Source organism: Rhipicephalus sanguineus, chromosome 6 (assembly GCF_013339695.2).
Source record: "Rhipicephalus sanguineus isolate Rsan-2018 chromosome 6, BIME_Rsan_1.4, whole genome shotgun sequence".
NCBI lineage: Eukaryota > Metazoa > Arthropoda > Arachnida > Ixodida > Ixodidae > Rhipicephalus > Rhipicephalus sanguineus.
The window spans coordinates 162,862,717-162,880,739 of record NC_051181.1 but is presented as its reverse complement, the minus strand read 5'-3'; the positions used below and the strand labels follow the sequence as shown (position 1 = coordinate 162,880,739).

Here is an 18,023-nt window from a genome sequence, read left to right as displayed (position 1 = left end):
TGCGTGTGATAAGCAGAGTAGGGCATATGCCGAAGATAAGGCCTTTAGAGAGACACTTGGTCGGAATACATGGAATGTCGTCAAGCTTCTTTTTTTTTTTGCTTCGTTGCTTTGGAAGTGCGGAAATATGTTTCACAGTGCCGCAGCCTGTAACATGCCGTGACCGGCAACGCAGCTAATATTTTAACTTATTTGACCTAGAGGCAGGACTTTAAAATTAGTATATGGAACTAAATACTACAATTCAATTCTGAGGCACCTGCATGTTATCGCATTGCTGGTAAAATTTATTATCTTTCAGTGCCAAGCCTCCTACAGTTTAGTGTCAGTCGATAAGTCGGCCCTTCGATGTCTCGCAAGATATTATAGAACAAACCTGCTTATTTATCACAACATTGACCCTTAAACAATGATGGTGAGGCAGATCGTACAGTGCGTATTAAGCGATAAAAGTGCTTCTGTGCCTATTTGAGGACAATGCTATCCGTGATGAACATTGAGTGAACTACATCGTGTGTTTGCAGAGTGCTGCGGGTGCGAGACATTGTCGGACTGTGTTAAAACGAGAACTTTCTAACTCCTAAAAGGCACGGGTATAATAAGACTCCACTTCAACAAACCTCAGTTAAACGTACTATTCAACTTTTTTTTTAAATTCCCCTCCGAAGTGTCGTTGAACCTAACGCATTTCAATATAAGAACACTCAGTGCAGAGCGCATTTCAGTTCTGTGAAGATGTTCCTTGACCCCATCCAGTGCCTCCCAAGTCATATTGATTACTTGAAGTACAACCACACTTTTGTAGCATAGTTTAACTGTGGCCTATGCGAGCAGTTCCAGCAACGGTGTGCGGCCTAAAGATAATGCATGGGTCATGGTTTTACGTTGACAACGACGCTTAATTAGTCCGTGACGAACAATGGGCCCCAATGGGCTCTGAACTGGATTTGCTGCCTACTTATGTTCGTAGCCAGGCGGAGCCATGGCCGCAGCGACAGCTGCAGCCTTAACCCTCAACTGCAGTGCTGGTTATCATGAGTGCCAAACGGAAGCGCCTGTCTCTACCAACTGCACGCAAGCACGCAGTGGATGGCCGCATTATTTTCTGGCGCTACGGTAACGCATGGAAACAGGTGTGTGGTGAGGCGAGCCGTGCAGACATCGTTGTTGCAAGTACGTGGGGAGAAGCGAAATTGCGCGACGTCATGAGCCAGTATAGCTCGAAGGATATAGACAAAGCAGACGACGTCGGTGTACTTTATAAAAGCCCATAAAGAGGACGCGTACAAAGGTAAGAATAACAGCACTGTTTTCCTGCAACGCATCGGGCACGCACAGAACGAAGTCTTTAATTATCGGTCGCTATGTCCGGCCAACATGCTTTGCAGGGCTTGCATCACTCCCATTTGATTACATCCATAATTCAGACTCGGATGTCGCGCGAATTGTTTACGTAGTGGAGTGCAGGCATTACCGATGCGTTGGCAAGAAAGAGTCACAAGAATTTTTTTTAACAGCGGAGCTGTTTAAAGTCGAGGCTAATCCTTGCGGAGCGTACCGCAGCTCCTAGCGGGTGTGTGCCGCAGAAATTGGTCAAGCCCCTCTATTCACCTCCCGTTCTATAATGAAACAGCAATATGGTGTCACCAGCTCCAGTGTTTCACCAGTCGTTAGGTCAGTGAAGCTGCCTCAATTTTTTTAACAACGACGCTGTTTAAGCTATCGGTAATTCGTGTTCCGTCGTGCGAAACTCCTCAGGTGGGTATGCGCCGCTGGAATTGGGCAAGCTCGACTACCGTGTACAGCGGGTGCGAGTGTCAAACGAAAATGAACACGTGAAAGAGAGAGAGGAAAAGGGACAGAGAAACACAGCTAGTGAGAAAAAGAAAGATATAAAAAATAGAGAGAGAAGGAAAGAGGAAGAGAAAATAGACGAAAGAGAAGAATAGGAAGTTGTCTCCGGATAAAGTCATCAACGAATTTAACACGAAAACGGCCGAACGCTCAGCAATGTTTGGACCACGTTGGACATGTCGTTTTTTTTTCCTTTGTATCCAACGTATGATCGAGTATTGAGCGTTCTATGTTTGTGATCGACGCAGTGGTGCATTTGATTATCAGTCCAATATACACAGTTTCACGGAAGGAAAAAGGCGCAAACGAGCCGAACACAAGAAGTGACATGGACGAACCTAGGCGTTCGTCCATGTCACTTCTTGTGTTCGTCTCGTTTGCGCCTTATTCCTTTCGTTAAAGATGCACCAACTAACTCAGCAAAAAGTTCTACTTGAATACACAGTTTCCTTCCTCATCCCGTATATTGGTGTTGGCGTTCCGTAATGCACTATGTCACCGTACAGAGTGTAAGACGCATTTGTCCCTCCATGATACATCGCCTTCCTCGTCCGCACTTATACCCTCTGTGTTATCTACATTGTTAAATCTGTATTCTTCTTCATTGTATAACGTCAACTGACATACGGTTCGGCAAATAAATTTTTCTTTCTTGTGGAAGGGCCCAACTAAATGCATGCGTCTATGTATATGGAAGAGGGACTCTTGCGTTGGTAAAATTTTTCAGGGTAGTACCTCTTTCCTTTGTTCTTATTGTGTGTGTCAAGTTTGAACATACGCTGTTTGAAATTGTTAATGCTCACTTTATTGAATAAAAACTGTTCGCAGTATAGATTTTTAACTTATGCATGATTAGTTTTTTTTTTGCGATGACGGGAAATGACGTCTTTACCACTGTTATGCTAGAAAGACAGTAGAAATATAAGCCTTTTGGTCAAATAAGGTAATAATAAAACTAAACCGCAACCGACAGGAGAGGAAATAGCCATTTGCAAGCAGCTAAGTAGCAAGTATGCATATATTTCATTGTGTATCCTTAGTCAAATTTTAGAAACAACCAGAGAATGCTGCCTTTCATACCGTGATCTAGACCATATAGTGTACCAACAGGAGTGCTTCGAGTTATTTTATTTCTATGGAGATACTATAAGGAAAGATGTTTTACTTGTTCACAAAATACGAAATACTATGAGACATTTGCTCCATCACCATCGTTTTCGTTCCTGCTGTCCCCAACGGCAACATGAAGCACTTAATAGGCATTCTGTTTCGGCGCTGCACGAGGGACTGATGCTAGATGAACTCATCGACATCCGAGCGAACGCACGTAAGAACGTCATGGCGATTGATGGTTCGCATGATGCCGCACTGAACGCACAATGCAACGTTACAGAGCTGGATGAAATCAACGTCCGCTCCAACATACCGGTGGGCTCCAACGTCGTCACCAGCGTCCTCTACGACGTTGACGCTGCCATTCCCAGCTCATACTTGTATGCCCTTGTCAAACCAGCTAATGAAGCTAGCGTCGTCGCCAAGGTTGCTCGTTTGGGTACTGTACATAGCTTGCAAATAGATTTTAAAGGCAACTATCTACCTTCGCATGTAAACGTGGGCCGCTTTCGACATCTTGTAAGACCCTTTGTGCTGAAGCCATTGAAAGGTCTTAACTGCATGAAACTAGGTCATGTGAGAAGCGTATGCGAAAATAAGCGAGTATATTCTCGCTACGCTGAAACCCATCCCGCGGACAATTGTAAAGCCAATGTTCTCAAGTGCTCGAATTGAGATGGACCCCACGAAGCTTTCTCAAATTAGTACCCAAAATGAAAAGGGAAATAGCTGTATTGAAAAAAAAAAAAAACGGCCAGGGACCATACATCGCATCGCGAAGCTGCCGAAAGCGTCAGAAAGCGGCGGCATCGGCGCCGAAGTTTATCAAAGAAAACCAATGCCTCTGCATCTGTAGCGCCCCCTGAACGCCCTGCTTCACCACGTCCCTTGCCACCCGGACCCTTCGCGCCCGGTATCAAACAAAATACATTAAAAACCTTGGTTGCTGTGGATTCCACTTGGCTTACATTGCCGAAGCCCCAGCTACCCGGATAGGCGGTGGCTGGTACAAACCAGTACATGAAGGAAGGCATGGAGACAACTTACGCAGCTTGGCCTACGTTGCCTAAGTCGCAACGACATGCAGATTCGCAGTGCGCATCAGCAACAGTAAACACTGAATCTCCGACTGACAAGCTGTCTCAAGAAGACAAACCAATCATCATAGTGCTTCAGCGACGGTTAGACACACTTCGCGCGTTTGTTAGCAAGCTGAAATCACCCTCCTAGGCTCAGTGTGTACAACAGGTACTGGGTGTTCATGTCCAGTCCTTGCGAACCTTCAGTATTCACCATGGCTCGAATATTCACAGTGGAACGTGATACGCCCGAGATCCTGCGTCCAGGGGTGCTATGCAGGATGGCCCGTGTTTGGCGAAACTCGGAATCTTTCCGAGCTCTGGCAACACCGCCTTTTGAACGAGCTAACAGTACGAAAAGGTCAAATCCATCCCTCAGCGCGTGCAGCGTTCCATTGGTTACGATGGAACGCGGCGTCACTTCAAGGGCGGTCGACAAAGTTGGGTGGTGTCTTCAAACCAGTGGCATCTTCTTTCATTTGTTTGTCGCTCCGCTGAGTGCAGGAGTACACCCATGCAAGAAAAGTGTCAGACACTTTTGCTAACAATATTTTTTAGAGCTACGGGTGGCTTAAATTCCTTTTGAAGCGTTTAATGTCTGCGCTGAGTACCCTTCATAATAATCAGCACCATGGCGCCTCAGCTTAGCTCAGGCCAAGCGCCTTGTATAAGCACATGTATAACCATCATGGTCGGCCTGTACATTCATTCTAACTCGTTGCCCGGCCGGCATGCGCCGTCTTCGTCCTCTTATTCATCGTCTGCTCGCTCCCCGAGCCCGTGCTGATTAGCTAATTGACTGGGCGGTATGTCTAGCTAATTAATTCAAGACCATCTATAACCAAGTTAATTAAGCCAAGTGATGCTAAGACTGAGCTAATTAATCTACGTCTTGCTGAGACCATGTTAATGAAGCAGTGTAAAGCTAAGACCGAGGCAATTAAGACCATTCTAATTAACACTGCGCAAATGAAGAGGAGCTAATTGTAACCATACTAATTAGGACAATCTCTCACTAAGGTCATGTTAATTAGGGCTGTGCTAATTAGAATTGTGCGAATTAGCTCAATACTAATTAGGACCTTTCCAATTAAATCTGGCGAATTAATGTCGTGTTAATTCAAACACTACGAATTGAGACAGACCTCTTCAATATCATGTTAATGAAGACCTAGCTAATTAATGCCATCCATATTGAGGTCGAACTGACGTGGTCTTCACTCCAAAGCAGACTGAGTAGACGAGCCACGTAAAAGCTGGAAGAACCTAGGTGATCACAACCTCCTCTGCTGGTTCCAGCCTTGCACAAGTAGTGCAAGCTGACCAAATTATTTTGTATGCAAAGAAGCTGCTGCTTACACCGCATAAAACGCTTGACAGGCGCACTGGCACTATGACAGTCACGAGTTGAACTGGGGCCTTTTCACAATCAACGAGTTTGTACCCGAGTTCGCGCGTCAATCAGTTTGATTGACAGATGCCCGCGGCGAAGATAGGGTCCGCCCACCGCGTTTGCTCTTGCCGAGGAGCAGTGCCTACGCCGCAACGCTAGCGAGCCGCACGATTCATCTTTGAGATTAATTGCACAGACTATGCACACACGCACGAAGAACTAAAGGTTATATGATCACGTGGCTACGATGTCTCGTCTCGCATTCAATTTCACCGCGCTCACGACGTACCACTCACAGCCATGAAGCAAACGCCCCTGGTGGCATTTGCGGTGAGGAATGTTACTATTTACTTGTTTTTCGAGACATTATTTCTATCGATTTGTTACTGCAGAAAAATCTTCAGACGTGTAGTGTAACTAGCAGTAAACTGTCCATTTATTTATCTGTAATATTCGAGAGAAGCGAAACGAGCTGCACGACAGTGCTGCGTGTGCGCCCTTGTTGTCTTCGAGAGTGGAAATTTCCACGATGCAGGAGGAACGAAAGAACTTGCCCGAAAGAGGACAAACTCCCACGAACGCGCCTGTGGCAGGCGCGATGTTCAGTTGGTAAAGAGATAGCGCGACAATCACGCTGACGTCGCAGCAGTGTTGAAATGTTGACTGAGTGGCGACGCTGACGCGTTCGCACGTGGTGTTCCTTTGAAAACTGCCTCAAACGCCGCACACGCGCTTGTGACGCCGTGCTCGTACTCGTAGCCGTTTTTATCGACGCTGCTATCGCGCGCTCCGCACTGTCTTCCTATCATGACCGCTCTAGTGCGAGCTCGGAGCAAATTCGTGAGCCCGAGAAGCTCGGGCCATCCTGCATAGCACCCCAATACTATGCTACGCAGAAGTTCTACCACACAGCCACGTCTCTGCTTGCTATGCAGAAGTGTTGCTTAATGTCACGCGATTTTTTTGTATGCTCACTACTTTCTATCTCGCTTTCTTTTTATCTCTTAACTCCCTTCACCTAACGTAGGAGAGCAAACCTTACACGCGTCTGGTTGACCTCACTGCCTTTCCTTCCTCCTGCTCCTCCTTAATAGAGCAAAAATTTAAAAAAACCCGCATTTCCCCGAAGGGGAGTATGAGGAAGTGCGAAGCACGGGGTGATGCTATGAGGGGGCGCGCGCGACTAAACTGCAGAGCCGAGCGAAGGAGACGGCAGCGAGAGAGCACGCGCCAGCCGACCCGCGGAGGTCTGGCCGTTTTGAAGTGCAAAGCAATTTTACTGATGATGATGATCTGTCTTCCGAACTCGTTCCAAAGAACCCGCAACGCGTTCAACTTGTTGGCGGCGTTGCGCACGCCCGAGATGGGGCTCAGGTTGTTGTCGAACCACAGTCGATCGCACACCGCGTAGCTATATCCGAAGCTGCGGTCCAGGAATTCTCGCTTGAAGCACGCGTCCGGCCGATCGAATTCGAGGGCCCGCGCTCGCTCACGCATCGCGCGTCCCCGCGCCAGATCGGCTTCGGGGTGCTCGGCTCGCTTCGCACGCTTTCGTTCGGCGCCTCGCCGCCGGCCTTCATCACCACAGGCAATGCGCGGGGCGCGCGCAGCCACGGAGCGGAGGGCGGAGCGCGCGCAGTCACGTGGGGCGTGACGTCGCTGCGCCGTTGCTACAGACGCTCCTCTCCGCTCCTCGCGCCGTTGCTATGGGACGGCGGATTCAGGGTCGCTTATAAAGTGCATTCGCACTTAAAAAATCACAGTTCTACCAGAGCACAGCAAGTAGAAGGGTATGCAAGCCGTTTGAATCACAGAGCAAAGCACGTAGAAAGGTATAAGAGCCGTTTGCTAATGTCTGCCGAGATAGCGCGCGCGCCAGCGATCACGGTATGGGTTTGCCCATGTCCGTAAATACACGAGACAGTGAGAACAGAGTGAAAATGATCACGTGCTGTGCATGCGGTCTTACGCGGTACTACACACTTTCAGATCATTCCCTTGAGTGTCACTCCCTTGTGTAATGTAATGACCTATGACCAATGGCACACAAACTGGAAATGGTGCGTAGCCGGTGTGTCAAATCGCACACAAGCTGGAACGCTTGCGTTACCGGGCGCTGTGTCAAGACGCTTTCTCGGTAGCTATGCACTACACTCGTGCGCATGGTGTCAACTGCGGTTGGCCGATTTGGGCAGGAATGATTGCACAAAATCACTGTTTAACTGCAAGGGCGAAGCGATGAATGCGATAGCGACAAATTGTGATGTTATGCTGGCATCTAGCTCTTTTGGACCCGATCTCGAATAACTCTACAAAACGGTGGTGTAAGAGAATATGGCCGCTCCGGAGAGAGAAGCTAGTTAGTTCATTCGGTTTTTTGTGGCGCAAAAGCAGCTGAGGCTAAGCTGCGCCAGGCGGTTTTAGTGCAAGTCTCTTCGTGTTGAGAGCACAGCACATAGAAGGGCATACAAACCGTTTACTGACGCCTGCCGGGATAGCGGGCGCGCCAGCGATCGCGACCACGCCCTTATAATCAAAGTTCACAGTTGCTGCTCGAGCGACACAGCACCCCCCCCCCCTCTCGCCTGGCGTCCGTTCTTGCTATTTCCTCTCTGCTTTTTTCTTCCTTTCTGCTTGAACAGTCATCGACGGCAGGCCCCGCACGCGCGGAGATGTTATCTCACGGAGATGAGCCGGCTCGTTTCATCTCTGCTTCGGCCGCGGTCGTCGCCCCCGCTCACGCGCTTTTACCCGCGGGTAGAACATACGATTCGCGGGGGGATGTTATCAATTTGGACGTCATATGGAACATGACGACAACGGCAAAAACCTGTCGGGAGTGTCCATATAATTGCCATCACAATAAAATAAAAACTAAAAAACAATAGTAATGGTTGAAATGCCCAATCTACAATTTTCTTTAATTTTTTTTTCTGTAAAGTCACATGCTAAGTATAAACAGGTCAGAGGCCTGCGTACACGTGTGTGCTTGTGTGCGCGTGTGCACTTCTTTGTGTGCGTTCACAATAGAATATACAGAGAGAGAAAACAAAATGAGGGAAAGGCAGGTATAGGTTCACAATAAAATATGGTTCCTAATGTTATCTTGGAACCTGGCCCCGCCACGGTGGTCTAGTGGTTATGACGCTTGACTGCTGACCCGAAGGTCGGGGGATCGAATCCCGGCCGCGGCGGCTGCATTTTCGATGGAGGCGATAATGTTTGAGGCCCGTGTACCTAGATTTAGGTGCACGTTAAAGAGCCTTAGGTGGTCGAAATTTCCGGAGTACTCCACTACGGCGTCCCCCATAATAATATCGTGGTTTTGGGACGTTAAACACCACATATTATTATTATTAAGCTAGTTCATGGTATCATATCATGCCCTGTACTTCCCAATTGTGTTAATTTTCGAATTCCGCGTAAGTTAACCAGAGAGAACAGACCGTTTCATGTACCCGCCTGCTTCTTCCAACGCTCTACCGTTCACAGAATACAAAGTCTCTATAATGTTAATTTTCCTGATCTTGACGTTTTTCATAATCCACAGTCATTGTTTTTATCCGAGATTTTCACTGTCTTGACATAGTATGGCGCAACGTACAAAGTCTTCCCTTCTCCGTCTTTCCGCATAGTTGCATATATGCGACCTAATTTTTCATTCCCCTTCAATATTTATCGTGTTGTCTGATTTTACTCCTCCCCTTTTGTGTTCATTTCTCTTTGTCTACGCGTTTTTGCTCTTGTCATTTCTGAGGACTGCCTGTATTGCACTGTTTATGTTTATTCTTTTATTTTTGCGTGCGCCTGCACAGAGACCTTACGGTTGTTCCTGGGCACGTTATATAAATGCTTAAGTAATAAATAATTGATTATTATTATTATTATTATTATTATTATTATTATTATTATTATTATTATTATTATTATTATTATTATTATTATTATTATTATTATTATTATTATTATTATTAGATCTCCAAGATTTGCTTTCAAGCGAGGTGATTACACGGGCCTGTATCATTACTTGTCCACCGTTGACTGGTCACAGGTTACTGACAAACCAAATGTTGATGACCAGGTTGATCAGTTTGCGGAGCTTGTACTGAGCAGCATGCGTAATTTTATTCCCCAATACACACATAAACAACGTAAATATCCCCACTGGTTCTCATGTGAACTTATCAGTGCACTGAAGCATAAAGATCGCGCACACAGGAAATCTAAATGTTCTCCATCGAGCGAGTGGAAGGAGGAGTTCAGCTTTTTTCGAACTCTCGCTAAACGCCTATATAAACGGGATCATAGTTCGTATATTGAATTCTTAGAAAAAAGCGCTTCTGACAGGCCAGCTGAGTTTTGGAAGTATGTACGTAAACGGTCCAGCAAAAGCGGAGAGTCTTTCAGACTACTAGACTCAAATGAGGTAGAAGTGCATGCCGTCGCTGACTGTTTTGCCGCACATTTCTCATCCGTTTATAAGGCCTCAGACTCTAGCACTGATATCAGACAGCCTAAGGCAGTTCGCTCACCCAGTGCTTTGTCGCTGGATGAAAATCTTATCTGCGAATGCATTAAGTGCTTAAAACCATCCTTATCATGTGGCCCAGATGGCATCCCCTCCGCCATACTAAAAGCTTATAGTAGTATATTTGTCCCAGTACTGACTACGATATTTAATAACTGCCTGGACACTTCCACATTTCCTAGCATGTGGAAAACTGCTCGTGTTTTCCCAGTATTTAAGTCGGGCTCTAAAACAGATGTTTCTAATTATCGCCCGATTTCTCTACTATGTGCCACATCAAAGATCTTCGAGCTGGCTCTTCACAAAATATTGTCTTTTAGTGTTAAAAGCTCATTGATTCCTAATCAACATGGTTTTCTCGCTGGCCGCTCAACTACCACAAATCTTGCTAGTTTCATGACGCAGATCTCCACACCTATTTCTCAGAGAGGACAGGTTGACGTACTCTACTGTGACCTGAGCAAGGCTTTTGACGTAGTCAGCCACACACTGATTATGGTTAAACTTGCGCAATTTGATGTTGAGTTGTCGGTTGTGAATCTCCTGCAGAGCTATCTGCTCAATAGATATTGTTATGTAGCGGTAAATGGCCAAACGTCTTCTTTGTATAAAGTGACTAGTGGGGTCCCTCAAGGGTCAGTATTAGGCCCACTCCTATTTTTAATTTACGTTAATGATGTTTCTTTTGCCATTCGTAATTCTTCTTTCCTCTTGTATGCCGATGACATCAAGATTTTTAAGGAAATTCATTCAGTTAACGACTGTCGCTTGCTGCAGTCAGACTTGCGCTCTTTTTCCGAATGGTGCGACGGTAATAACCTTTCTCTGAATACCTCGAAGACAAAATTCATGTCTATCACTCGCAAAACATCTAGCGTGTCATTTCAATACTCTGTAAATTCTGTGCCGTTATGCAAGGTTTATGAAATCAGTGATCTTGGTGTTGTTGACAGCGCGTTAAACTTTTCTTCTCACGTTAAGCGTGCTGCTATGCGGGGCCTTCGTTCTCTCGGATGTGTTTGTAGAATATCTCGAGAATTCAGGTCTCCCATGGCCCTACACAAATTGTACACGGCAATATGTCTTCCGCAACTTGAGTATGCGTCCGTGATATGGAATGGCATTGCTCAATCCAGCGGTAACACCTTTGAACGAGTCCAGAAAAAATTCCTCAGCATATATAACCATCACTTTGCTAAAAATGACTCTGGATCTCGTTCAAGTACTGCTGAATCATTATCACTGCCATCACTTCACTGCCGACGAAATCGTTCTGATCTCTTATTTCTCTACAAGCTAGTCCACGGTATCATATCCTGCCCTGTACTTCTCAATTGTGTTAATTTTCGAATTCCGCGTAAGTTAACCAGAGAGAACAGACCGTTTCATGTACCCGCCTGCTTCTTCCAACACTCTACCGTTCACAGAATACAAAGTCTTTATAACAATAATTTTCTTGATCTTGACGTTTTTCATAGTCCACAATCATTGTTTTTATCCGAGCTTTGCACTGTTTTGACATAGTATGGCACAATGTACAAAGTCTTCCCTTCTCCGTCTTTCCGCATAGTTGTATATGTGCAATCTAATTTTTTATTCCCCTTCAATATTTCTCATATTGTCTTATTTTACTCCTCCCCTTTAGTGTTCATTTCTCTTTGTCTACGTGTTTTTGCTCTTTTTATTTCTGAAGACTGTCTGTATTGTATTGTTTATTTTTATTGATTTTATTTTTGCGTGCGCCTGCACAAAGACCTCACGGTTGTTCCTGGGCACGTTAAATAATTGATTGATTGATTGATTGATTGATTGATTGATTGATTGATTGATTGATTGATTGATTGATTGATTGATTGATTGATTGATTGATTATTATTATCCTTGAACCAGCCAGAACGCGTGGCTTAGCGGTTATTGCGAGACCCCTCTGCCACGAAAGACTATCGGATCCTCTGACGACAACAGTGATCTGTTGGCAGAACGCAGCTTTAATCGCTGCAAACTGGATCGCCCTGGCCGCCAATCTGCAAGATGATTAGCATGAAATACATTTGAGTAATACACATGTAATTTCCGGAAAGACCTGATAGAGTGACCCCTTTGCCTTTTGAGGACTATGCCTCCTGTGACTTTCAGGTTGAGACATGCGTCACGCTGGCTGCAGAAGAGACTGTAGCGAGTGCACTACCTCAGGAAGAAGAAGAAGAGGAGCAAGAAGTAACCCTTGAAGAGGAAGCACAAAAAAAACTTGACTGACGATTAGGACACTGCCTAATGAGAAGTCTGTGCGCTGCTTCGTGTTCGTTTCACTGTATTTTCTTTCTTTAATTCTATTTCATTCTTAACAACGAAATGAAGGAGGCTGGCCGCTACTAAAAAAATGGCCAGAACTTCTTCATTTACTTTTACTTTAATACAACATATATCCTGCGTCTCTTCTTTTACACTCAGTATAAGCTCGAGGTATACTGCGCGGTAGAAAACAAGGACGACAAGCAGATGGGGACAAAGTGGCTATGTAAAAGCTCTTGGTCCCGTGGTCAGGCTGATACATCAAGATAACTGCGCGAGAAACTCACGTCGAAAAGGGTGAGAGGGAAGGGGGAGGTCCCACATGGTCGTCCTTGTTTTCTAGCGCGGTATACCTCAATCATGAATCACCAACTGGCCCAATTGTCCACTCTGATCAGCATAAGCGCTACAAACTTGCGAAACTTGTATTTCCATAAAATACAGTCATAGAACGTGCGGTAATGATAGAATTAATATATGCACACATTTGTGTTTGTGTGATAACGGCGCTGGAAGGCCGAATTCGATTATCTAATGTAGACGCTATGCTAAATCATGAAGATATCTTGTTTACCCTTCATTGTTGTAATAGAAGTGTTGCATTTCAGTGCGTCGCTATTCAAGTGATTCCTGTCCAAACTAATGCGCGATCACTTCACAGCTATAAGCGCGACGGCATGCAAGAAGACTGAAATCTGTGTTTAATGGGATATATGCTTGCTTCTACTATTTTATATCCATTATATTTAGAATCTTCCGTTACCGCACAGAAGCTAAGCCACGTTCCTTATAAGGACTGCAGAAGCAGCGTCGTTTCCTCACCACATTCAATTACTTGTTTCGAGGAGTTTTTCGCAATCTTCACTCACTGGCTACCGCAGGACGAGCGATAGTGGCGACACTATATGCCACGCGCCGACCTCCCGGCGCCTTATTTCGAGCTCTTCGCGACTACGGTACAGTAAAAATCACCGTACTCCTACACGAAATACTCTTGCTTTACATTTTGCTTTCCGGTGCGTCACCTTATCGACACGGGACCTCCCCCTTCCCTCTCAGCCTCTTCGACGTCAGTTTGTCGCGCAATTATCTTGAGGTATCAGTCTGACAGCGTGTCCAAGGGCTTTTACATAGCCACTTTCGACACCCGGTCTTATATTTATTTCGACGAACAACCCTCTTGTGACGACAGAATAGCCGTACAGCGCAAGCGCCTATCGTCTTGAACAAAGCGTCGCACTCTCGTTCATTTACTTTACCCTTTGCTTTTGCAGCTTTAAAAGCGTCGTTCATCGCTGCAACGGCTGGCAAGCAGCCCTGGATTTCCATTCGTGTGGTCTTCACGTTTTACTCCAGCGCATTGCAGGACGGCAGCACATTGACGATAGCCTGCCAAACGAAGGTTCTCTACTTAAAGAATACGTTTTTTCAAGGTTCGGAACTACAGTTCAACACACTGTGGCAGGTAAATCCGACAACTGTTATTTTGTCACGTTGGGTGCGCATGTACTAAACCGTACCTCTGTTTGTTTGTATATGTGATCATTGTACAGTGCTACGAGAGAGAGAGTTATATCACAGCTGCTCTGCTCCATGCATTGCTCAGCTGCAAATAAATTCGCCGCTTTCTATTATGTGTATCAGAGAGGTCTCAAGATATGTCCTCTTTAAATTAGTGTGCACACACTGAGGCTAATGCTCTACAAAGAGAGATCTGCTTGCCAGGTGGCGTACCACATTTCATTTGCCTTGCTGAAATCACGTTTATATGCATATATTTTTAGCGCTCGATTATACTGTCAGACATGCATAATTTGCGTTTGTACCGTCTTTTGAACGTCTTTTGCTAACAGAGTACCAATAGAGCCAGCCAATAGATATAAAGACAAAGGCAGGGAGGTTAACCAGGTGCGAGTTTGCCGACGTATACTTTATGCTTACGGTGTGACAAGCGAGTAGGGAAACATGAGCACAATTAAGCCCCTTACTCAGTGTTATTGGAAATTACTTCGATTCCGTCGGTGAATTGAAGAATGTCACCTTATCTCACAAGCTTCTCTCGTTCGCAGGTATCGATCCCCAGAACGCCGAGACAGAGCCATGCCAGATGCCGTGGAAGTCGTAAAAGAGGCGTCGGAATCAAAAAGTGGACACTTCTACATAAACAACGCATTTTCAGTCGATCCATCGGATATTGGGAAGAGTGCTATTGAAAAACGTGACCCAGGCGATCTTGAATCACGCCATGCTTCGACGCCAACCAAGAGCGTGCTTTCGAATATTCGCCAGAGCCAATGGATGTTGCCGTTGGTGTACACTCACATCTGGTTTTCAGCAGCCTTCTCACTGATGCAACCTTATTTTCCACCTTTGGTACGTACCAGTATAATGCCAATTCGTCTAGTTGAAAATAATGAACATCATAAATGTTGCTTACGTTCAAGAACTGAGCAACGCTGTGGCATCATGAGTGAGCAATTCACGGCGCTCCATAGTGAGCGCACTATAGGGACCATGATATTAAACCTTTCTGTTAGTTCGCATGCCAAGCTTCTCGCTAACTGATGCCAAATACAAGTTTATTGGCATTATGTTTTCCCGACTAAGCCCCTGCTGGGGTTATATGCCATAATATTCCCCACTTTCGAGAAGTTTTCCATGAAGTGTTATGGCCCGAACGTCGTAGTGACTTAGTATAATGCTGGTCGGTGGGTCGTTCGGTTTAGGATTCAACATCCCAGAGCGACTCAAGCTATGAAAAACGCCGTAGTGGAGGACTCCGAATAATATCTAACACCTGGGTTTTTTTTAAGTGCACTCATATTGCACAGTTCACTGGCCTCTTGCATTTCGCCTCCGTCGAAATGCGACCGCCACAGCGGGGATCGAACCCGCGCCTTTCAGGTCAGCAGCCGAGCACCGTAGCTACTGAGGCACCACGGCGGCAGTAGATTGCTGTTAAGCGTGAAAGAAAAGAACTTTTGCCTAGAAAAGAGCGACTGTTTATCTGAGAAAAGCAAGATCATTTCACGCCACAACGACAGGCCGTCATTAAAAAAACAAAGGCAATTTCACGGAGATCGCCGCATTTAGTCGGACAATGTCCGTGACCGAACTACTAAAGACGTACTTTTTATTTTTAGGTTTGAAATCGTAATTAAGTGTTTATCTTCCAATTACCCTACACACATTCTGCATATCATTTATGTCTCTCTTTTAGCTCTCTCCGTCGCTGATAGATAGCACCAGTATACTGATATACCATGCCGCTAAGCTCAGTGGCCATTGCGCTGATCGTGAGGTCGCAGGTGCGATCCTTGGTGCGGCACTCTGATAGGAGCTGAATGCAAACACATTCGCGTACTTAGATTTTTGTGCGCGTCAAAGAAGCCCAAGCTAGTGGTCACAATCAGAACTGGGTCCTCTGTTACGGTATGTCTAATAATGAGATCGAAATTTTAATTAGCACGTTTCATTTATTCCTTTATTTCATTGATATTAAGTATTAAATAATGGTAAACTTCAAAATATCTTTACGATATGCACCGTAATTAACCAGCTAAGGGCACATGTAAATCACGTTGAGCGTCGAAGAACGCGAGAGTCTTAGCGTGTTCGAGCTACTTCCCGAGCTGAATGGTTTGCTTTGAGAGAACACTTTCAAGGAGAAGAAGCAAGCACACTCAGTGAAGATCACCGTAAAGTATTGCGCGTCGATGTCGATGAATTACACTAAAGAAACTCGAAAGCACTCCAGTCGCGTCAACAGGCGCGTTGCCACCACAGTGGCAATTGCACAGAGCGAGGAAGAGGGCCTAAGACATGCAAGTCCTGACCCCAACGCGTGGCGATCTCCTTAAACGTGCTTCCCACGACATGCTGAGTCGCGCGTGTGGTGAGGCGTCCTTAACATGTCGTGGTGTGCTTAATGTAGAAGTAATTCATTTGGTTGTTTGCGTGACTTTCGCTTTGCTTGACACGTTTATTTCGCCCTTTCACTCCTAAGGCTTGCGCTGCTGGTCTGGAAGCTTGGAAGTACGGGTTTTTCTTTTCTGCAGTTAAGGTGGCAATGTTGCTGGGATCTGTGTTCAGCGAACGAATTGTAAGTTTATCAATGTTCTTTGTTCCCCTAACCATAGGCGTGTGCAGGGTTCCCCATTAAGGGGGGGGGGGGGGCAAAGGTTCATCACAGCGCCCCCCCCACCCTACTAAGTCAATGTATGGTGCAGATTTTGCGGTCCCCCCCTCTTACTTTACTAGAAGGGTCAATGTACGGGGTGAAGGGTCAATGTATTAGGTGATTAGGGGGGGCGGCCGCCCCCCCCCGGCCCCCCTGCCCCCCCTCCCCCCTGTGCGCACGCCTATGCCCCTAACACCGTTCTCCATTTCGTTTCTTGTGGCCATGCATGCATGCATGCTCTAATTACCTTTGTTTTATTTCAAGATGGCCTTAGGATCACCGCGGAAGTGTTACTTATCGGGACAGATTGGTTTCTTACTGTTCACTGTTCTCTTAGGGTAAGTGTGTACACAATGTATTTATGTTTGGGGCTGACTGTATCTGATAATCGTAGAACGCAACCGTAAACAACTTAACAGAAAACATAATTAACCTGTATGGTTGAATTGAATTGAATTGAATTGAATTGAATTGAATGGAGTTTATTCACAACAAGGTTGCGAGGTTGACCAGGCAATAAAGCTGCATTGAGCAGCTTGAGGGGAACCTGGTCACCTCGTTAAATTGGAATTTCTAATCCATAAGTTCTTTTTTTTAGGCACAGCTTGAATTTACGACGCTAACGCTAAAATGGAGTATGAATTTCTTATGTATACATGAAATTTAATTAATTACACAACCGTATTTGTGTTGTATGAATTGCTTCAATTAACACCACCATTCTTTCTGCTCATTTTTTTCTCCTCCTTTTTTTTTCTTTCATTCGCTCTTCAGCTATTCTATCAGGAATTCCCGAATTCCTTCCTAATTGACACATAGGACCAGTCAAACACGCCAAAATATTGTAATCATTACTGCTCAGTGTCCTGTTTATCTCATACCTAAACTATGGCTAGTTAGTGAATGGACCACCCTAGGCTTCCAATAATTCTTCTGCTACAAAACTAAGTTATTAATGTTAAGTATTAGTTATTTATGTAAAGTGCTATTTATGCTTAGTGAAAGCAGCGCCACTCACATTGCAAAATGTGATGATGGCAAACGGAAGGAAGAAATTTCGACGGCGCGCAGAAGTGACCAATGGCATAAACAAGGCAGGCGATTTCGGAGGACGGGCACACGACACCGGGACGAATGTGGCTGAGAAAGGCGCAATGTGAACGTCAGAAGCAGCAAACGCCTTACACGAAGCGCGGTCATCGCAGTCCAAGCACGGCACAGATTACGTGAGTTCAGAACGAGCGCATTCGCCCAAAGCAGAATTTGACGAAAGGGAATTCCACCCAAGGATAACGTCGTGCGAAGAACGGAACAAAAACGACAAATTCGACGACATACACGACACCTTGAGTGACGACTCGCGCAGTGCATCATGCTGAAGGCTGAATGAACATGGTGAGACCTAGCCGTCTGCAAAGATAGGTTGTTAAGTTGAGTGGTCACTTTGTTAAGATTTCGGCAGAGCTTTTCGCTAATTACAGATACGACAGCATCCAGTGTCAACAAGTGCGTGTACGTTAACGCCATCTATTGAGAGTTCGATTTCGTTCGGGGGACAGCAATTAGGCCTTGATATTTTCGCTG

General features: G+C 45.5%; 1 protein-coding gene across 1 annotated transcript in view; it reads left to right on the top strand.

The window, feature by feature from the left end:
- The first annotated feature begins 3,144 nt into the window (after positions 1 to 3,144).
- Positions 3,145 to 18,023, top strand: part of LOC119397683 (uncharacterized) — a 40,322-nt gene continuing 25,443 nt past the window's right edge. Inside the window, exons 1-6 of the mRNA XM_037665105.2 lie at positions 3,145 to 3,393; positions 12,104 to 12,184; positions 13,616 to 13,692; positions 14,329 to 14,632; positions 16,266 to 16,361; positions 16,704 to 16,777. Of these exons, the coding sequence (XP_037521033.2) occupies positions 3,145 to 3,393; positions 12,104 to 12,184; positions 13,616 to 13,692; positions 14,329 to 14,632; positions 16,266 to 16,361; positions 16,704 to 16,777 (881 nt within the window). The remainder of the gene's footprint in view (positions 3,394 to 12,103; positions 12,185 to 13,615; positions 13,693 to 14,328; positions 14,633 to 16,265; positions 16,362 to 16,703; positions 16,778 to 18,023) is intronic.